We start from the raw sequence: 20,530 nt of genomic DNA, 5'->3' as shown, positions 1-20,530 counted from the left end.
CCTTCCCCAATAAAATCTTAAAAAAAAAAAAAAAGAAAGAAAGAAAAAAAGACTACACTAGACTGAAAAATAAAAACGCTAACAGATTAATGCTGAAAATTTTTCTGGCTGGGGGAGGGGGTAGCACTTGACGTCCCTGCACAGCCACAGAAAAGCACGCAGGTAAAGAGCTGCAGCTGCTCACAGCAAGCTCTCCTCAGCATGGAGGGAACGCAGGAATCTGGACTCAATCCCTCCTCACGTACTCATCTTATCTCAGAGAAGGAGGGGTCTCTTCTGTCCAAAGCTAATGCAACAAACACTAAGTGCCAGGGAGTATGTTAGGCACAGAGGACACTAAAATCAAACTCAGGCCTTGCCCTAAAGGAGTTGTTTGACTTCTCATTTCCTGTGTGTTCTCCAACCCACCATGATCTGTTCTGGCTTTCTAGCCTGCCCACAACTTGACCTTCCTAAGGCATCTGAAACTGTGAGAGGAAGTACAGCATGGTGATGAGCCCTTTCTCTGCCAGCAATGCCAATTCACCTTTTAGGACTCTGTTCAAGTCTTCCCTCCTTCAGGAAGCTCCCCTTAACCAGAGCCCTACTCTATGCCTGTCTGTCCTCCCATAACATCCCATGCTTACCTCTGTTATAGCATATATAAAACATCTTGTTTATCTTTCACTCTACAAAGAATTAGCATAAATTTGAAAGCAGAATCCATAACTTAGGTCTGTGACTCACCTACATTTAATAGCATAGCATCTGACACATAGCAACACACAAGAAATGTTTGTTTAAAATTAAATAAATATATTTCTAATTATATGCCCTACTATAGACATAATTAATATAATGTGTACACATTCCAAAAAGTAACATATACTAAAGGTATAATGTGTGTGTGTGTGTGTGTGTGTGTGTGTATAAGTATATATGGCAATTTTAAATGTAGAGAGATACTTGGGGTACTGTCTCAGGCTTTTTAAAATTCTCATTCTACAGATATCCCCAAGGCAATCTTACTCCACTTCTGTGACGTCATGTACCATCATTATCCCAAACTTTGTACAGTCCATCTAGGTATCATCTAGATGTTTCACAGATGCCTCAGATTTCCCCTATAAGCCTCCTCTTTCTCCAGTGTTCACTGTCTCAATAAAGGGTAACACCTTCACAGGTGCTTCTGTCAGAAACCCGGAAATTATCCTTGACAGTACCCTCTTTCTCACCTCATCTCACCCTCCAAATATAATCAATCAGCAAATTCTGTGTATTTCACCTCTTAAATACTTCTTGAATCCACCCATCGCTCCCTCTTCACAGCCACCATCCTATTTCAAGTCACTGTAATCTTTTGCTTGGACTACCACTTTCATCTCCTAATAAGCCTCCCGCATCCATTCTTATCCTCTCCAATTCATTCTCCATATAGCAGCCAATATGAATTTATTTCACTTCGTAAATTTCCTACTATCCTTAGGGTAAAGTCCCAAAACCTTTAACAAGGCCTATAAGACTGCATAATCTGAACTCCGCCACCTCTTCTCCCACATTTCTTGCCATCTCTTACCATCTAACCTGAGTCTGCAACACTGAGTGTTTTGAACATCTCTTCCAACATCAGGCTAAAGCGTTCTTGACCCCACCATTTCATCTAGCCAACTCCCAGTTGTCCTTTAAATCTCAGCTTAAAGGTAATTCCCCATAGAAGTCTATCTCCTTTAGGTTAGGTCTCCCTATTAATCTTCTTGCAGCACCTCTATATCCCCATCCCATTACATAACACACTTATGATCTTAGAAGGATTTGTTAAACATTTATGTTCTGGCTAATGCAGGCAGGGAATACGTCTATTTTGTTCGCCATTGTATCCCTGGTAGGTACTCAAAAACTATCTGTTTACTGACCAAATATTCAGTCAGTTATAATATGCTCCAAAAAAGGTACAAAAGGCACATAAGGTACATAAAGCTAGGTTATTTTAATTAGCCATAAAAAAATTAATTAAAATTTGAATTCACCAAAACAAACTGCACCAAACTACTGTCATTTCTAAAACATCCTATAATATAGTTATTTTCGAAATGATACCAGGCAACAATTTTTTTTGTCTGAAATGTCAAAATTTTACCAAGCTTCAAATATCAGCTATAATGGATAGGAACTCAATTATGATGAAATTACACAGAGCAAAAACCACAAAGTATTTCCTAAGCATGTCTCTCGTGAAGATTTTTGATGCAAGCTGATTAAAAGTTATTACGTACTATTTATTATCCAGCTTCCCAAACAAGTTACTGAAAAGCTCATCAATTTTTTATAACATTTTTGCTGAATGTACATCTCCTATTGACTTTATGTATGACTAAGCAGATTTAAGTAGTTAATTAATATGCAATATATTAAATTATTCTATGCAGAAGAACTGTATTTTCAAATTGCAAGTCAATGTGAGGCATACAATAATTAATATTGATAATGTTCATATAGCATTTACTGTGAACCAATCACAACTCTAAGAGTTTTGCATGATTTAACTCATTGAATCTTCTCAAAAATCCTATGAGGTTATCATTCCCATTATATAGAGAAGAAACTGAGGCACAGAAAGGTTAAATTATCTTGTCTAAGGTCATAGTGCTAGTAAATGGCAGAGCCAGGATTCAAATCCAAATGATTTGGCTTCAGTCACAACACTTTTCATTTGAGGGGGGAAAAGTGTATCAGGACAATAATAAAAAGGAATCGGTACAGGATCTAAACAAAAATACTGCAATGAAAGTGGAAGGAATGGGGAAGGCCAAATGGGAAACATAGTAGATGAAGACAACTCAACAGAAAAAAATTTTGTCCCAGAACAGATAAAGATCATTAACAAAGATTCTCCCAGTCCTGACCCAAATGCTCTATAAAACACAAGCTAAGAGCAGATATTAAAGGGAGAGCTCAGGGAAAAAGCAGTAAAACATTTTTTAAAATAAAATTAAATTAGGGCCGGCCCTGTGGCTCAGGCAGTTAGAGCTCCGTGCTCCTAACTCCGAAGGCTGCCGGTTCGATTCCCACATGGGCCAGTGGGCTCTCAACCACAAGGTTGCCCGTTCAATTCCTCAAGTCCTGCAAGGGATGGTGGGCAGTGCCCCCTGCAGCTAAGATCGAACACATCACCTTGAAGCTGAGCTGCCTCCCGGATGGCTCAGTTGTTGGTTGGAGCTCGGGCTCTCAACCACAAGGTTGCCAGTTCAATTCCTCGACTGCCACAAGGGATGGTGGGCAGCGCCCCCTGCAACTAAAATTGAACACGGCACCTTGAGCTAAGCTGCCGCTGAGCTCCCGGATGGCTCAGTTGGTTGGAGTGTGTCCTCACAAGGTTGCCGGTTCGACTCCCGCAAGGGATGGTGGGCTGTGCCCCCTGCAACTAGAAAACGGCAACTGGACCTGGAGCTGAGCTGCCCCCTCCACAACTAAGACTGAAAGAACAACAACTTGAAGCTGAACAGAACCCTCCACAACTAAGATTGAAAGGACAACAACTTGACTTGGAGAAAAGTCCTGGAAGTGCACACTGTTCCCCAATAAAGTCCTGTTCCCCTTCCCCAATAAAATCTAAAAAAAAAAAAAAAATTTAAATTAGCACTCAGGAAAAGTGAACAAAGAAAAATGACACCATCACAAAAACAAAAGCCTCAATGTTAAGAGAACAAAGTGGACATTGCTGAATATACAAAAAGAGTCATAAAAGCTATGATGGACAAAAAACAAGCAAGAACAATGAAAATTAAAACGTTTAAAAGGATTACCAAAACAACCCTTAAATACAAAACAAAAACATGTAACAACAGCAGTCATAGGAGACCCAGCATAAGCAAAACTGGGATCTGAAAAAGGGAACGAAGCAAAAATAGAACAAACAAAAAAAAACGCAAAAATTGGTTAAGTAGAGCTGGGCTAAGGGCAAGAATCACACTGTGGTTTTGCTTTGCATCACCCTGATAGCTAAGGATGCTGAGTATCTTCCCATGTGCTTAATTCTTTACTTCTTACTGGCTTATCTATGTTACTCCTGTTCTCTGAAATAGTTAATATTGCTTGCATGAAACTTTACCTGCTCAAAGGACTATGTGGTTTCTCTCTCCTGAGTGGACCCAGAGTCCTGTAATATGGGCAGTGAGTGACTTTCTAAGTAGAAATTAGATATCTATCAAGGTTTTAAAAATAGAAGACAGAAAAGTTGAAAAATATTTTGTCACTGGTCAGATGCTCCCTTTAGAAGTAGCTCAGAAAAAGCCTAGGGGAGGGGGATAAATATACAAGGGAAAAAACCTTCAGTTTTTCATGTTTTAGTTTATCTTTGGTTTACCAATAAAAAAATAAAACAAAACCTTTCTGAATAGGAGCTGTTAAGGTTTGGTTTTACTGGGATTTTGCTTATTTTTTTAATGGTGTTTAGAACACAAGGTTTTATATATATATATACATATATATATATATATATGTATATATATATGTGTGTTTTATATACATATATATGTATATATATATATGTATTTTTTTTTGAAAAGGTGACTTCTAGCTTCGCACAGTGGCAGTATCGTAGCCAATGAGGTTTATCTGAGGCGTGATTATTGCTAATTGTAAGGGGCTAATATCCAAAATATACAAGGAACTCATGCAACTCAGCAACAAAAAACAAACAACCCAACTGAAAAATGGGCAGACGACCTGAAGAGACATTTCTCCAAAGAGGACAAATGGCAAATAGACATATGAAAAAATGCTCAACATCACTAATCATCAGAGAAATGCAAATAAAAACCACAATGAGATATCACCTCACCCCAGTCTGAATAGCTATTATCAAGACAAATAGTAACAAGTGTTGGAGAGGCTGTGGAGAAAAAGGAACCCTTATACACGGTGGGAATGCAGACTGGTGCAGCCGCTATGGAAGGCAGTGCGGAGGTTCCTCAAAAAATTATGAATAGAATTATCATATGACCCAGCAATCCCTCTGCTGGGTATCTACCCAAAAAATCTGAAAACATTTATACATAAAGACACATGTGCTCCAATGCTCATTGCAGCTTTGTTTACAGTGGCCAAGACATGGAAACAACCAAAATGTCCTTCGATAGATGAATGGATAGAGAAGTTGTGGTATATATACACAATGGAATACTATTTGGCGGTAAGAAAAGATGATATAGGAACATTTGTGACAATATGGATGGATCTTGAGAGTGTAATGCTAAGCGAAATAAGTCAGACAGAAAAAGCAGAGAACCATATGATTTCACTGACATGTGGTATATAAACCAAAAACAACAAAAGAACAAGACAAACAAACAAATGAGAAAAAAAACCTCCTAGACACAGATAATAGTTTAGTGGTTACCAGAGGGTAAGGGGGGGTGGGGGGTGGGAGATGAGGGTAAGGGGGATCAAATATATGGTGATGGAAGGAGAACTGACTCTGGGTGGTGAACACACAATGGGATTTATAGATGATGTAATACAGAATTGTACACCTGAAATCTATGTAATTTTACTAACAATTGTCACCCCAATAAATTAAAAAAAAAAGAAACTCTGACTTCTATGTAGAAGACTAAAAATGCTGAATGCAATTGGTCTTGAGAAAATTCAACTGGAATATTTGAAAAGATAACTTTCCATTGCCTGGGCCAAATGAAATAAAAGGGTGGTGGCTAGTGTTGAAGGTGGTTGGGAGACAGCAGTATATTCAGAAAACTGGAAACAAAATTATAGCACGAGAGCAGTCAATAACAACACTGAAATGAATGGGCATGGCTGTGTTCTAATATAATATAGCCTGCAGGCCAGTTGGCCAACCTCTGCTATGTGTTGTATATATATGGACAGCAAAAGCATAAAAACATGTATTAGAATTTAAAACTTTAAATTCAAGATGGTGTCTTCTCTGGTGAAAGAGGAAGGAGGCTGGGGGAAAATACAGAGGGTGCCAAAAATATGTATACAAATTTTAAGAAAGAAAAAAATCTATATTAAAATTACGCTGATGGTAACCACTTTGATCACTTCTTGTAATTGCATAAGTCAACCGTGACTTGCATTCGTCTTTTGTTATTGGTATATATTGAGTATTACAATTGTAATACAGTTTTTTCCTTTTTGAAAATGTGTATACTTTTTTTTTGTATCCTTTGTATATAGGAGGCATTTACTAGAAATGTAATTTTTTCTTTAAAAATAATAAAAATTGAAGCAATATGGCATATTAAGGTTTAATAAGGTATCACCATATTGTTCTATTCTTTCATTGTAAAATATATCATTAGAAAATATGAGGTAAAATTCCCTTTCATTGCTATTATTTCTCCGAGACTTTAGATGTCTTAGACCAATGTAGTAGTTCCATATGGTTTGTTTGCCCATATCTTACCCAAAAAAGCAAGGAAAGAAATAAATATTGCAGAATAACTATACTGGAACTACGCTGGAAACTATGCTGTCTTATCAGTCCAGATTGAAGCCATTATTACACACCTGAGTACAGCAGTAGGAACACAGTGTGGTACCTGCCCTTGAGAGCAGTGTGAAGCATGCAGTTAAAGCATAAATAAGATACAGACATTATGAGATGATGGAAATTGATAACTGCCCATGAGGTTTAGGAAAAGCTTCAGCAAAGAAGCTGAAGCAGCAAAAGGGTGGGAGAGGCCTTAGACACCAGGCTAAGGGGTCTGAAATGTATCCTATTGGCAATGAAGAACCACGTAAGGAGGCAACCAACTGAATGGGAGAAGATTTTTGCAAACAGTACCTCCGATAAGGGGCTAATATCTAAAATATACAAGGAACTCATGAAACTCAACAACCCAATTGAAAAATGGGCAGAGGTCCTGAAGAGACATTTCTCCAAAGAGGACATACAAATGGCAAATAGACATACAAAAAAATGCTCAATACCACTAATCATCAGAGAAATGCAAATAAAAACCACAATGAGATATCACCTCACCCCAGTCAGAATGGCTATCATCAACAAGACAAATAGTAACAAGTATTGGAGAGGCTGTGGAGAAAAAGGAACCCTCATACACTGTTGGTGGGAATGCAGACTGGTGCAGCAGGTATGGAAGGCAGTGTGGAGGTTCCTCAAAAAATTACAAGTAGAATTACCATACGACCCAGCGATCCCTCTCCTGGGTATCTACCCAAAAAATCTGAAAACATTTAAAAATAAAGACATATGTGCTCCAATGTTCATTGCAGCTTTGTTTACGGTGGCCAAGACATGGAAACAACCAAAATGTCCTTCGATAGATGAATGGATAAAGAAGTTGTAGTATGTATATACAATGGAATACTATTCGGCAGTAAGAGAAGAGGATATAGGAACATTTGTGACAACATGGATGGATCTTGAGAGTATAATGCTAAGCGAAATAAATCAGACAGAAAAAGCAGAGAACCATATGATTTCATTGATATGTGGCATATAAACCAAAAACAACAAAAGAACAAGACAAATAAGAGAAAAAACTCATAGACACAGACAATAATTTAGTGGTTACCAGAGGATAAGGGGACAGGGGTGGGAGATGAGGGTAAGGGGGATCAAATATATGGTGATGGAAGGAGACCTGACTCTGGGTGGTGAACACAATGGGATTTATAGATGATGTATTACAGAATTGTCCACGTGAAATCTATGTAACTTTACCAACAATTGTCACCCCATTAAAAAAAAAAAAAAAAAAAGAACCACGTAAGGGATTAAGTAATGTCCTAGTCAGATCTGCATTTTAGAAAGATCACTCAAGTAGCAATATGGAAGACAGCTGGGAGAAGGCTAAGGCAAGGGCAAAAGATGCTATTTTAACAGCCCAGCCCATTCACCTTCAGAGGGGATGTACAGTCCTCCCTCAGTGTCCATGGGGGATTCATTCTAGGACCCCTGAGGATACTAAAATCTGGGGATGCTCAAGTCCCTAACCGAAAATGGCACAGTTTTTGCCTTATATAAAATGGCTTCGTGTTTGCATATAACCTATGCGCACCCCCCATACTTTAAATCATCACTAGATTACTTATAATACCTAATACAATGTAAATGCTGTGCAAATAGTTGTTATACTATGTTGTTTAGGGAATAGTGACAAGAAAAAGTATGTACATGTTCAGTACAGACGCAACCATCTAGGCCGTAACCACACCAGCCACAACATAACACTCCACGCGCCGCACCCCCCACACACATGCCGAATATTCTCGATCCTCAGTTGGTTGAATCCGCAGGTGCGCAACCCGCATGAGGGCCAACTGTACATTTCAAAGGGGAGTAGTCAAATTGATTCGCTAAGGTATCAAAAGAAAATACGAGAACGCTTATTTATAAACTTTTCTGGTATTTCATTTCAGTTGACACTAGCCTCCTCACACAATCCCTGCGTCAGATGTCTTGTGGTACATGAGGTTCGGGAAGAATCCTCAAGAAGTATGCAAGTTCCACAGCATGGTGGGGGCAGTGGTGTCATCGCTTATTCATTCGTTTTGTGATGCAGTGCAGTTTATGTGACAAAATGACATCAATATGGTCAATTTCAGAAAAAATGGATTTTTTAAATAGGATCATAAGTAAACTTGACAATGAGGTGGTGAGTAACCATGAAACTCTGTGTATCTCAAATTTCTCTAATTATCATCTGGCCAAGTATGTCTAAGATTTCTAGAACTCAAAGAGCAGTTGTATATTTTTCTTTTACAAAAATACTGGTGTTCCAAGTTTGCTGACTTTTTCCGGGATGGCAAATATAAGAGGGGTGTACCTGGTAGATATTCCAAAAATACACACATCCTTTCAAGGTAAAGAAGATGCCATAACAAAAGCTAGAAACTAGTTTTTCTTTTAAGAAACAATGTTGAGTGCATTTTGAAAACAGATATTTGGTAGTGTTTCTATCCTTAATGTTATTTTTCTGCCAAAAAAAATGCGTGTCACTTATAAAAAACTGTTACATCAGTATGCCAGCAATTCTCAAACTGTAGTCCAAGGATCCTTGAGGGTCCCCAAGACCCTTTCAGTGGATCCACAAGTTTAAAATCATTTTCATAATAATTCTCAATTATTTGCCTTGTTCACTCACATTCTCTCACAAGGATCCAACAGAGTTTTCCAGAACCTATATATGACATGTGACATCACTATCCTCATGGCTAGTGGAATATCTGCCCATGTATTCTTGTGATATAAAACCTTCCCAGTAATTTTTAATACATTAAATATCAATAGACCAAATGCACAAAAATAAAAAGTCCTTTGGGGTCTTCAATAATTTTTAAACTCATAAAGGGGTCCTGAGACCAAAAAGTATGGGAATCACTGCCATACACTTTAAAAACTTAGTAACAGAATTTTCTAACATGTTTAACAAATTTCAGACAAAAGTCTGGTTTCAGTGAGTTTTCAAGTCATGTTAAAAATATATAACATGCCAGGGTGGCCGGATGGCTAAGTTGGTTAGAACAAGAGCCCTGAACAACAGGGTTGCTCGTTTGAGTCTCACATGGGCCAGTGAGCTGCACCCTCCACAACTAGATTGAAGACGAGCTGCCGCTGAGCTTCCAGAGGGGCGGCTGGATGGCTCAGTTGTTTAGAGCGAGAGCTCTGAACAACAAGGTTGCCAGTTCAATTCCCGCATGGGATGGTGGGATGCGCCCCCTGCAACTAAAGATTAAAAAGGGTGACTGGACTTGGAGCTGAGCTGCGCCCTCCACAACTAGACTGAAGGACAAAGACTTGGAGCTGATGGGCCCTGGAGAAACACACTGTTCCCCAATATTCCCCAATAAAATTAAAAAAAAAAAAAACATAACGTGCCATTTTTCCATTATTTTGTAAGAAAAAGTGACATCAAGGAAAAGGGAAATTTACTGACAAATAAACCAATAATGATAAGGCAGTAGATGACATTCAATCAGAATAACATAAATGAGGTTGTACAGGCGTTCAGAGGGGAAGAACTCCTGTCAGCCAGGATGACCAAGGAGGAACCTAATGGAGAATAAACCGGAACTAAAAGCACATTAAAATCTTTAAAAACATGTTCAGAAGACTGAGGAGGCACAAAATTTCAGGGAGAGGCAGTCCATGACAATGACAGGCTGAGGGAGAAGTGCACACAGTTTAGCAGCCCATGCAGTGAGCACAGTATAGTATCAATGGCGAGAGTATATGCACACGTGCATGTGTGGCTTCTGAGTGAGGGCTGGGAACAGCTGAATAGCCATATATAACTTGCTGGAATATAAAGAATGTTAATGTTGGTATGATATTCGTATCAATTCCTCCCTTTGTGATCTCAGAATAATTCCTTCATGCTTAACACCCCCAGTGCAGCAGCATCAGTCATTTAAGACATATAAATAAAACCACAATGTTAGCAGTGGTTATCTCTGAGTGTGGTGGGACTGAAGGCTAATGATAACCTACCATGAACCAGGTAATATACTAAACATTAGGAATCCTAAAACTAGAACTTTTATTATAAGAAGTCCCTATGTGTCTAATAGCACAGAACCAGGCATTTCACATGTTTGCTTAATCCTCAAGCAATCTTACAAGGTGATTTTTTAACCCCACTTTAAAAAGTTGAAAACATGGAGGACACAAGAGGCTCTGAAGCCTGCCCAAGGTTATACCGTAGAAACTGGTGAAGCCATGACTGAAATTCTGGTCTACTGACTCTGACAGACAGTACTTTCTCCTATGCTCAGAAAGGACACGGACGCAGCCCTCATGTTACTGCTGCAGCCTAACTGTATCCTCCCCTCCAGTCTCCCGTCATTCTAATCTCTCCTTATTCATATCACACATAAATAATTTATGACTCTTACATAGTAGGCACTGTACTATGGTTGCAAACCTCAAAACTTCCGTGTCAGAGAAACAGGATATTCACTACCCTGCTTCCTCCACAGTGATCTTCCTAAAAGACAAAGCTGATGAAGTTATTTTCTACCTCTGAATCCTTCACGTGGCTCCTACTCATCTGCAAGATGCAGCTGTAACTCTTGGACGCACAAGGTCTTCACAATCTGACTTTTGCAGCCTCCAGACACTCCCCAAACATACCCTGCTCTCTTGTCATTCAAGAGTCTTCGGGATGTAGACACTCTCTTGTGATTCTAAGCCAGTGCACAATTGTTTCCAGTCTAAAAAGCCTTTTAAACTCACATCTACCCAGCTAATAACTACTGATTCTTCAAGACTTAGGTTAGGTGTGAGCTTCTCCGGAAAACCATTATTTATATTCCCAATGTGAATATAGGAGATCCCACAGGACTCATAAACACAGCCCTTGTTACAATGTATTCTAACTGCTGGTTTACTGGCTTCTGGTCCTACCACACTGTAGGCTCTGTGAGGCCAGGGACATACCTTTCATATTAATAATGCCTAATGCGCTGACCCAGCATAGAGCCTATCACAGAGTTTGTGTTCAATAAATATTTGTGGGACGACAAGAGCACCTAGTCTAGTGGGAAACACAAACATGCACACGATTAAGTAAAATACGATAGATATGCAAATAGTAAGTGTGGCAGGAATACTATCTAAGGAAGGAGAAAAAGGTCGGAAAATCTGAGGAACCCTTCTACCTGAATTCCTGGGATATCTTTACCTGATTTCTCAAAGTTTCTTCAAATCCTGCTGCTGCTGCTGCTGCTGATGGTGAATACTTACTCTGAACTACGTACAGTACTAAGCACATGACATAAACAAACTCATTTAATCCTCATAACCACCGATAAGGAAACTGCGTTTCACCGATAAGGAAACTCAGGTTCAAGAATAAGACACTTGCTCAATGTCAGACAATTAGTGGCAGAACCACGATTTCAACCAGATCCTATCTCCTGAAGCAGGGCTCCAAACAGTACTCTATGCTTCTATTCTTTGTCAAAATTGAAATTTCCTCCCCAAATACCAAAGCTTGATAGCCTCAATTAAAACCAATTACACCAAAAAGGTTGAACTAAGATTCCTTTTTATTTTAACCATTCAAGTAAAAATGTACCTCAAGTTACTACACACTTCCTGGCTTCTTGAATACCTTGAATGTAATTTAATTTTTGGATGCCCTAGGACCACTCCTGTGTTCATTACTGAGGGTGCTATAAAATAGTGTATCCTTAGGAATGGATACATTCCTGAAATATAATAGTTTACCTTTATATCAACAACCTTGGTCTGTGAGCATTTACAGTGCTTATAACGGGGTTCTGAGTTCCCAATCCACCCTCGTTCCGTGCCTAGTTAGAGCTATTATTTCTTGCCACTGTCAATGTTTGTCCCTAGTAGCGCATCTGATTTTGCTACCTTTAATTTTCTATAGGCCATGATACTCAGAGATGTAGTAGTCATTTGTGCTGTCCACAAACTATTTGACTCTTTGCTTTCCAGGCACGTGGTAAGACTGCAACTCCCTGTTTCTCTAAAGTCAAGCGTGGCTATGTCACTTGCCTTAGCCAATGAAATGTGAATGAAAGTGACACATTCCACTTTGGGACAGAAACTTCCCTTGACCACCGTCTTTCACTTGATCAAAATAATCATGGAAACATCATGTTAAGATGGAGTTTCCATCAGCCTGGGTCCCTGAGTGACAGTGAGGAGCAGAATTCCCCCTGTTCACTCACGTTTGACATATGGAATGAATGAGAAGTCAACTTTTATTCTGGTAAGACACTGAAATCTCGATGGTGTTTGTTAATGCAGCCTAACCCAGGCTATCCAAACCAATACACCACACCTCTCAGTAAGGAATTCTCTCGCATAAGTAACTTTATTTACAGATTTCGTGATGAAGATTTTGTTTGCACAAAGAATTTTCATTGCTGCCATCCTGGTTCAAAACTATGTTTAATATAAAATATACGTGCCAAGCATATACTATGCACAAAACACTGTGCTAAATGATGAGAAGATAGTCCATGTCTTGAAAAAGCTTCAGCCTTATTCTGGCAAATTGTGGCCAAAAGGCAGACTCTGGTGTTACAATGGTTTAAACGAGAGACAAGTCCCATTTAGATGGGGAGAAAAGTACAGAAAAGTTTCACAAAGGAAATTCCTTATGAAATGGCCCTGAAATGTGGATAAAAACCAACAATTAGAGATTGACAGGGGTCAAGATAAGAAAAAGCAACATGAGCAAAGATACAGAGCACAAAGAGCAAACAGTTCCACCGACCTGAAAACTATAATAAAAACTAAGAAAATGGCAAGAAGAGTTTACCCACAGTGCCCATACCAAGCTGGTCTGGGCTTAATGCAACAACCAGTGGGGGGCCATTAAGTTTTAGCTGAGGAAGTGAGGTATCTGAAAGTGATGGTAGTAGACAAGATATATCGGAGGACAGGAGGAAAAAAACGTTAGGGGGTTTCTGCAATAATTCAAGGGAATGGCCTATCAAAGACCCCAAATCAGTGTAATGACAGTAGGAACGGAAAGAAACAGATGCCAGAAATAATGCAGAGGTAGTATCAACAAGCCCTGGCAACCCAGGGGGACAACAGAAGAAAGGCAAGAATAGATCTTGAGGTATGAATCCTGGGTGGCTGAGAGGTCTGTAATTCTAAATAGCTGGGGTTAATCACAAAAGTAACCAGGCAAATAAAGTGTTGCTGTATCTTTTCTAAGGTGCTGGCTCCAGCTTCATCTGAAGTAAATACTATTGTTTATCCTTTGCTCAACCCAGGGCCAAGGTTACCACTTCTTGATTTGATACCATCAACCTACTTTTTTTGTACAACCTTATCTCCTGCTTTTTCCAGTAAGAAACTCCCTGGAACCACCATGAGCATTTCTGCTTCTCTCCTGCCACCTTTATCATCCTCACTCTCATTTCCTCACTTCTCCCTCCCCATCATCCACTCAGACCTACCCATTCAAGGCTCAAATCAACCCCTTTTCCTGCATTCTTATAGTACCCACTGTCTCAGAATTCTAGAAACCATACCATTAGTTACCATTTTCCTGTTCCCTTTATTTCCACATCTAACTTGTAGGCCCATTAGAATAAGTCCCACACCTCACCCGGTCTTGAGTTCCCCCACAGTCATCCCGCCTAGCACACAATACATACTCAATAAACACTACAGATGATCTAAAGTCAATTAGTCTCTAAGAATATACACATCTTATTTACTCATACGACATGTGAAGTGGAGAGAATCATCACTTAATACCTCAAAATGTCCTTGAGTTAAGAATCTTTAATCTTAGGAGTTGCTATTGCCTTAAGAGGTTATTTGAAAACACCATCTGGTCATAAATTCTTGAGCCAGCTTCCTTTTAATCCTTTTAACTGGAAAGTACACCAAACAGCTCAGTGTTCATCACTCCAGGGTAATTCTGATGTAGAAATAACCTAATTTTCCATGACGACTATTTTACTTTCAGGAACCTAGTAAGTGCTTTTTTTTCTACCTTCATGTTCAACCAGCTATAGTATAGCTAATTCAAAGTACATCTACCAAGTTTTTGCTGCTGCTGCTGTTGTTGTTTTTTTTTTTTTTACAAAACAACAACTGTCTTCTTTGGTCCCTCTCTCAACTAACTACAATGATTCCGTTCACAGTTTCACTCCTAACTCATCTGTGAGGGAAACACAAATAGAAATGAGGTTTATTAAGGGCACTGTTGTAAAAAGGAATCCAAAATATGCGTGGGCACTATCCTAACCAAACCTGCTCTGGTCATTAAGATATTTCGTCTTGCAAGCAAGATCACCGAGTAAACAATAAAGAAAAGTGCCAGAACGAAAGGAAGAGGGCGTAACTTTGCCAAACTGACCCCGGTCTCCTAAACATCTGACTGCCAGTGAAGCAGTCAGCAATGACAGCCGCTACCCGTCCGCTGCGGATTCCCGCTCAGGCTGTCCCTGGACTTTTCGTTTTTCTCCCCATGGCGGAGGCCAGCCTGATCGTGTGCTCCTCTGCGCCAAGGTGCGCAGCGCTGCGGGGACGCGCAGGCAGGTGACCTCAGGCCGTTCGGCCCGGGTCCACCTGTCCTCCCCGCTCAGGCCTGGCCGCCACTACCCAGCAGAGGTCGTCCAGTGGTCGGGCCCCCGGCGCGAGCCCCCAGACCCAGCCGGATTTTATTATCCGGAGAGGACCAGGCCATGCCCCAACCCTTCCTTCCCCAGCAAGAGTAAGCGAGCTCCGCACCCGGCCTAAACCGGGCAACTGCGCGCGGGCGGCGGGGGAGGGGAAGGGCGGCGCGGTGACCGTTAGCTGCGGTGGCTGCCGCGCCCCAACACGCGCAGGACCGGCCCTTACCGCAGCGGTGAGGGAGGCAGCGGGGAGGCGGCGCCTAGCCTGACGCGGGCGGGAAGACGCAGGCGACGGCGCAGGCGGCGGCGGCAGCCGCGGGGGACCCCGGCGGGCGCCCACGACGCGGTGGGCGGCATGGGCGCCGCCATAGTGGGGACGCAGCGGCGGGCGGAGCGCTCGGCCGCGACCCGGGACGGCGGGACCACCAATCCCGCTCTCCGCCTTAGCGTTTTCGCGCGGGGGATCGGGCATCCGCGGCCAATCGGCGCGCGGAAGCCGGGCTGACCAATGCAGAGCTGCGCTGCAGGCAGTAGGCGGGCACAAGCCCAGAGGAGCCCAATAGTACAAGAGCCTGGAGTTTCCCTACTGGGCTGTGGGAGGTGTGGGGCTGCGGGTGGTATCCGGCTGCTTGCTGGTCTAGCTGAGCCCGGCCTGCCTGTTCACCGCGCCCTCGCCTCGGCTCCCCGGGGCATGTCCAAAGCCTTGCGGAATCCTCCTCCCCCGGCTTCATGCCCCAGAGGGCGCGAGTTCGGATGACCATAGGGCTCGCGGTCAGCCGGGATGATCCAGCCCCTCCAGAGCCTGTTTCCTCGTCCGTGCAAGGGGACGGGTGGCCTTCCAAGAACAATGTGCAGGACGGCCACGGTCGCTCCACGGCGAGGAACGCCACCAGTTCGTTCCGAGGTCCAAGGCTTTGGATGTCCGGGCTGGGCGACCCTGCCTAATGCTGTGGGTAAGAGGGGACAGGAGTCCCAGATTGCTCGTCTGAATTGCCAATTTCAGAGCCTCGCAGAAAACTTTGTTGGGACACAGGACCACTCCTCCCGGTCCCATCCCGTCTAGCCTCAGCAGCTCGGGAGGTCCCAGCTCTCTCCCACCCTCATTCCAGCAGTTGAGCCCTGCCATTCATTCACCTGGGGCACAACTTAAAACAACTCTGATGGAAGGACGAACTGTCAGGTTGCGATCCTTGGTTGCCAATCGAAAAATCCTACCTTACTGACGGAGGGCAGTTTGCCCTAGTAAAAAGGCCTCTAGGGGGTAGCTGCCTCGACAGACTGGTGGGCTTTTCCCTGGAGTGGATGCTCTTGAGGCCTAGGCCTGACTGACAGTAAGGGAGAAAGGCCTGTTCTGTGTAAGAAAATCTCATTACCTCTTTAAACCTCGTTTTCCCAGGGTTATTAGGCTGACCAAAGTAAAAAGTGCAGTTTCTAGAAAAATTGTCAGTTGTTAAGAAATCTGCTGGGATCAGACCAAGCATCCCAGCTCTGCAGGTCCTCCAGGGAAGGTGGGGTCAGTGGAAGTAGGGAGTTCTGGGGCCCTGCCAAGTCTGGAAGTGTTCCTTCCCTCCAAAGGTATGTGTGCTCCCAGGGCTCTCCAATCCATTAAGACATGTCCCCGCCCAGTCTTCCCAACTGTATCCCTTGAGAGTCATTGGGTACTGCACAAAAAAGCCAACCTCCCTTTTCTTGGCCCCAGGAGGGAGCTGGCATAGAAAGGTATCTTTGAAACCTGCTGCTCCTCTTTTCCCCTATGAGATACTAGGAAGCAGCCATCTCCCAAGCCCCAGGATGCACAGCAGCATTGAGAGGTGCTGAGCCCCTCGTACACCTGGACAAGGCCATGAAACGGAGTGCCTTAGCTATCCAAGGACCAGCTGGAGCATCTTTGTTGTGCCCAAGTCCTGCACCAACTCACTGGCCCCTCCCTGGCTTGCTGCTGCTCTATCCCTTTCTACCTGGATCTTGGTTACACACCAGGCAAAGGGGCTGGGTCTTCTTCCAGGGAAGATTCTCACCAATTACAGGCAGCTCATAGCTTCAGGATCCCACTGGGATACCTCTGGGGGTTGAGTCCCTTGCTCTTCAAGCACCTAAAATGTACTCCCTCCCTTTCAAGCTGGTCCTACAACCTGCATGGAACACAGACTCTGGCATGAACTTGACCAGCTCAGTGAAGTGGGGCAGAAGTGAGAGATCAAATTCAGGTTTACAGGCTGAGTGGTGGTCTGGTCTTCCCTTTATTACCCCCTCCTTCCCATCTCTAAGGCAGGGAGAAGCAAAAAGAGCCAGAGGTGCCTCTGCTCCCCATGTCCCACCATGCTTGGCCTAATAGCCACAGGACCAGAACTTGACGAGGAACCCATCTCTTTAGGATGGCTTCCTAGTTCTTTCTAGACTGACTGTTACACTACATGGCCCTGCTCCACAGCCTATGACTGGTGATACAACCCTGGCTTGACCCTGGGCCACTTGGGCTCCTTGGGGCCGACACAGCCAATCCTCTGCTCAACATATTTTATTGCTAAGGACAAGGTGATGCACCAGTTTTCAAAATAATTTGGTTTATAGCGTTCATATGTAACAAAAAACAGGGAAGTATTATAAATCTGACTCTTGTATACACAGGGTACAGGTGTGAAGCCCTCCAATCCTGGGCCTAGGCAAACAAATTCATGAGGAGCAAAAACCTGTTTAACCCCTTCAGTGTTGCCCTCTAGTCCCGCCCCCCTCCCTCCCAAATACACTCCCTCCCACCCCCAGACCAGGGGCAAACCTGCCCCGGGGAACAAGTGGCCCCAGTTCATCTTAACCCTCCCAGCCCCTGCATGATTGCAATTTTCTGTTCACAGAATCACCAACCAGGCTCTGCCTGCTTCCATCATTAAGATCCCCCTTCAAAGTATTCCCCACCCACACCCTCTAATACTGCGCCTCATGGGCTCTGTGCCTCGAGATGTGGGCACACACCTATGTTACCCCTATACTTCAAGAGATGACAGAGGTGGCATTAACTCCTTACCATTTCAATACTACAGCTTTGCCAGCACTCCCTTGAGGCAGTTGCAGGGACAGATGCCACATCCATCTCCAGCCAACCCCAGGGGCCCTTACTCAGCTCAGCTGAAGGCAGAATTTCACATTTTGTTTGCCCTGGATAGGCAAGGAAGAAAGTAAAGGCCAGGGGCTGGCAGAAGCTGGTCCAGACCACACACACACACACACACACACACACACACACTCACACACACATAAATACAAAAGGGGACGGGGCAAGCACCAGCACCTCTTCCTAGTTGGTGCAGGTGATCGTTAGGAAGCTATGCCCTAGGCCAGGAACAGGGCAACCAGCCCAGCCAGCATAGTCGACCCTATTAGAGACTGGAGACAATGCAGCCATAGCATTCCAGTGCCCAGCCCCTCAGCTGGGAGCTCAGCGGCTGCTGTCACATGTCCAAGAACGGCATGTCCTTTCCCTAGAGCAGAATGCGATGAGGGTGGAGTGAGAAGATGATGGGATTGGTTATTTCATTCCTTTTCATTTTACAACTTCATTTTAGAGACGTCAGAGGTCCAGGTGTCTGCTGTGCTGTGGAACCCCCAGAGTGCTCTTGCCTTGATGGCTGGGAACCTCTTGGCCCCTGGAAGCACCTACTCCATGATGGCCCGGTATAGTGCAGGCTCGATGTAATCTTCCCGGTATCTTGAGTTGATAACTCGTTGTCGTTTCTTTTCCTGTTTAACCTCCTTCTCTGTGAAAATCTCGTTGAAGCGCATGTCTGAGGCTACTGACTGCAGAAGAACAGGCAAGCGAGATGAGCACTTTGTGGCTAACCACCAAATTAGAAAAACAAAGGGACATATCCTTGCCTTGTACCCTCCCTCCCAGACAGGAAACACACTCACCAGTCTAGACTTGACTCTCTTGGGAAGCTCTTCCTCCAGCGTGTACACATCATCTCTCTTAACCACAAGCTGTGAGCCATCTTCAAATTCCACCTGCCGAGGAAACATAAAGGCCCGTGGCTAAGATATCCCTGCCTCCCTCCCTGGGCTGCCATGCACAGGGGCAATTTGCTGTGGTCAGAGGAAGGATTCAGAACACGGAAGGACTGCTATGTCTGAAGCCAGGCCTGGCAGACTGGACACAGGGCAGCCCCTCACTCTGAAAGGGTTGTTACTGACCTCTTAGTTCTCCTAAGAGCAAAGACTCGCCTCTAGTCCAAGAGGAAACACTGAAGTAACCAAGTAATCCCCAAACCCCAGCAAAAATCCTTTGGCTACCTGGTACATCTGGATGGGGTGGGAGGCCACGAACTTGGCTCCATAGACTTGGCCATCTGTCCATCGCACCTGGACCACTTCCCCTTCAGCAGGAGGACCCAACTGGAGACAGTCCTGACTCTGAGGGAACAGTAGGGAGAAGAAGGAAAGGAAGGTCCGCCTGAGCACAGTGATAACCACCATCTACCTCAGGGAAGACTGAACCAGGACAAATTCCTGCCTGTATGGAAGTACTCAAAAGACACTTGTACTTGCCAAGGCACGACGGTGGTCTTGAAGAAAAACAGTGTGTGTAACGGTTTGAGTTGTGAGTTGAAGTAGCTGTTCCTTTCATGGAACGCAGGCTTATTTGAGAAAATGACTGTGTGACAAACTATGGTTATTCATATCTTTCTGAAAATGAATGAAGTAAGCCTGTCACTTCAAGGAAAACAACCAACAGTATCACCAATGATAAAAATCTACGCTTTCAAGCAAAAATGAAAATTACAGGAAAGTTATATCACTAATACGAGATTGAAGCTTCCCAAAATTTAAAGATTTTTCACAAATGAATGTGATTTTTGATATTGTATAAGAATTTAACATGACCTGCTTTCAGATTCCACACTGTAGCTAACTTTGAAGAAACTACTACTTGTTGAGTTTTGGTATAATAGCAAAGAATAACCAAAATTATCTGAAAGGCTATTTTTAAAATACTCCTCCCCTGTCCAATTAAGTATCTGTGCGACTGAATTTTCTTCATATACTTTAACCAAACAGTATTTCACAATAGATTGAAGATGTGGTATTAAAGAGATCTATAAAATTACAGAAAAATGGCATTCTTCCTAATATTTTTTGTTTTAAAATGAAGTTTTTATTTAAAAAAATGGATTATTCCAAATCAATCTGTTTTAATTTCTAATAAATATTGACAGACATAATCCACAAAAACACAAGCTCTTTGGGGTCCTCAGCAACTTTTAGAAGAGAGTTCTGAGATTACTGTTCTGTAAATTAGAGATAATACCACCTACTTCTCAGAGTTTGTATGAGAGATGACAGAAATACTTGACAAAAAGCACTTAGCACAGTGCCTGGCATACCGGAAGAGCTTAGTAAGTCATAGCTACTCTACTGCCACAAATACTGTTATCATCATCTTTACTACTGTGTG

General features: G+C 42.9%; 2 protein-coding genes, 1 long non-coding RNA gene and 1 pseudogene across 12 annotated transcripts in view; 2 read left to right on the top strand and 2 right to left on the bottom strand.

Moving 5' to 3' along the window:
* ST3GAL3 (ST3 beta-galactoside alpha-2,3-sialyltransferase 3) overlaps positions 1 to 15,573 on the bottom strand; it is a 177,897-nt gene extending 162,324 nt beyond the window's left edge. The window contains exon 1 of one of the 6 annotated variants that reach the window (XM_019751097.2): positions 15,311 to 15,573. The gene's annotated coding sequence lies outside the window, so the exon portion shown is untranslated. The remainder of the gene's footprint in view (positions 1 to 15,310) is intronic. The other 5 variants (XM_019751096.2, XM_074334584.1, XM_019751095.2 and 2 more) reach the window with 5 other exon arrangements.
* On the top strand, positions 4,554 to 4,621 carry LOC141572620 (U4 spliceosomal RNA; annotated as a pseudogene).
* Positions 15,574 to 15,677: 104 nt separating the features above from the next.
* LOC141572087 (uncharacterized) lies at positions 15,678 to 20,190 on the top strand. The gene is made up of 2 exons (XR_012497199.1): positions 15,678 to 16,037; positions 18,645 to 20,190. It is a non-coding gene; the product is annotated as an uncharacterized LOC141572087 (long non-coding RNA).
* KDM4A (lysine demethylase 4A) overlaps positions 17,588 to 20,530 on the bottom strand; it is a 40,281-nt gene continuing 37,338 nt past the window's right edge. For all 5 annotated transcript variants that reach the window (XM_019751089.2, XM_019751092.2, XM_074334583.1 and 2 more), the window contains exons 20-22: positions 19,369 to 19,488; positions 18,991 to 19,083; positions 17,588 to 18,876 (exon numbers count right to left, since the gene is read on the bottom strand). In XM_019751089.2, coding sequence (XP_019606648.2) covers positions 18,736 to 18,876; positions 18,991 to 19,083; positions 19,369 to 19,488 — 354 coding nt within the window. In that variant the 3' untranslated portion in view covers positions 17,588 to 18,735. The remainder of the gene's footprint in view (positions 18,877 to 18,990; positions 19,084 to 19,368; positions 19,489 to 20,530) is intronic.

This window comes from Rhinolophus sinicus, linkage group LG06 (assembly GCF_036562045.2).
Source record: "Rhinolophus sinicus isolate RSC01 linkage group LG06, ASM3656204v1, whole genome shotgun sequence".
NCBI lineage: Eukaryota > Metazoa > Chordata > Mammalia > Chiroptera > Rhinolophidae > Rhinolophus > Rhinolophus sinicus.
This window is presented reverse-complemented; position numbering and strand designations above follow the sequence as displayed.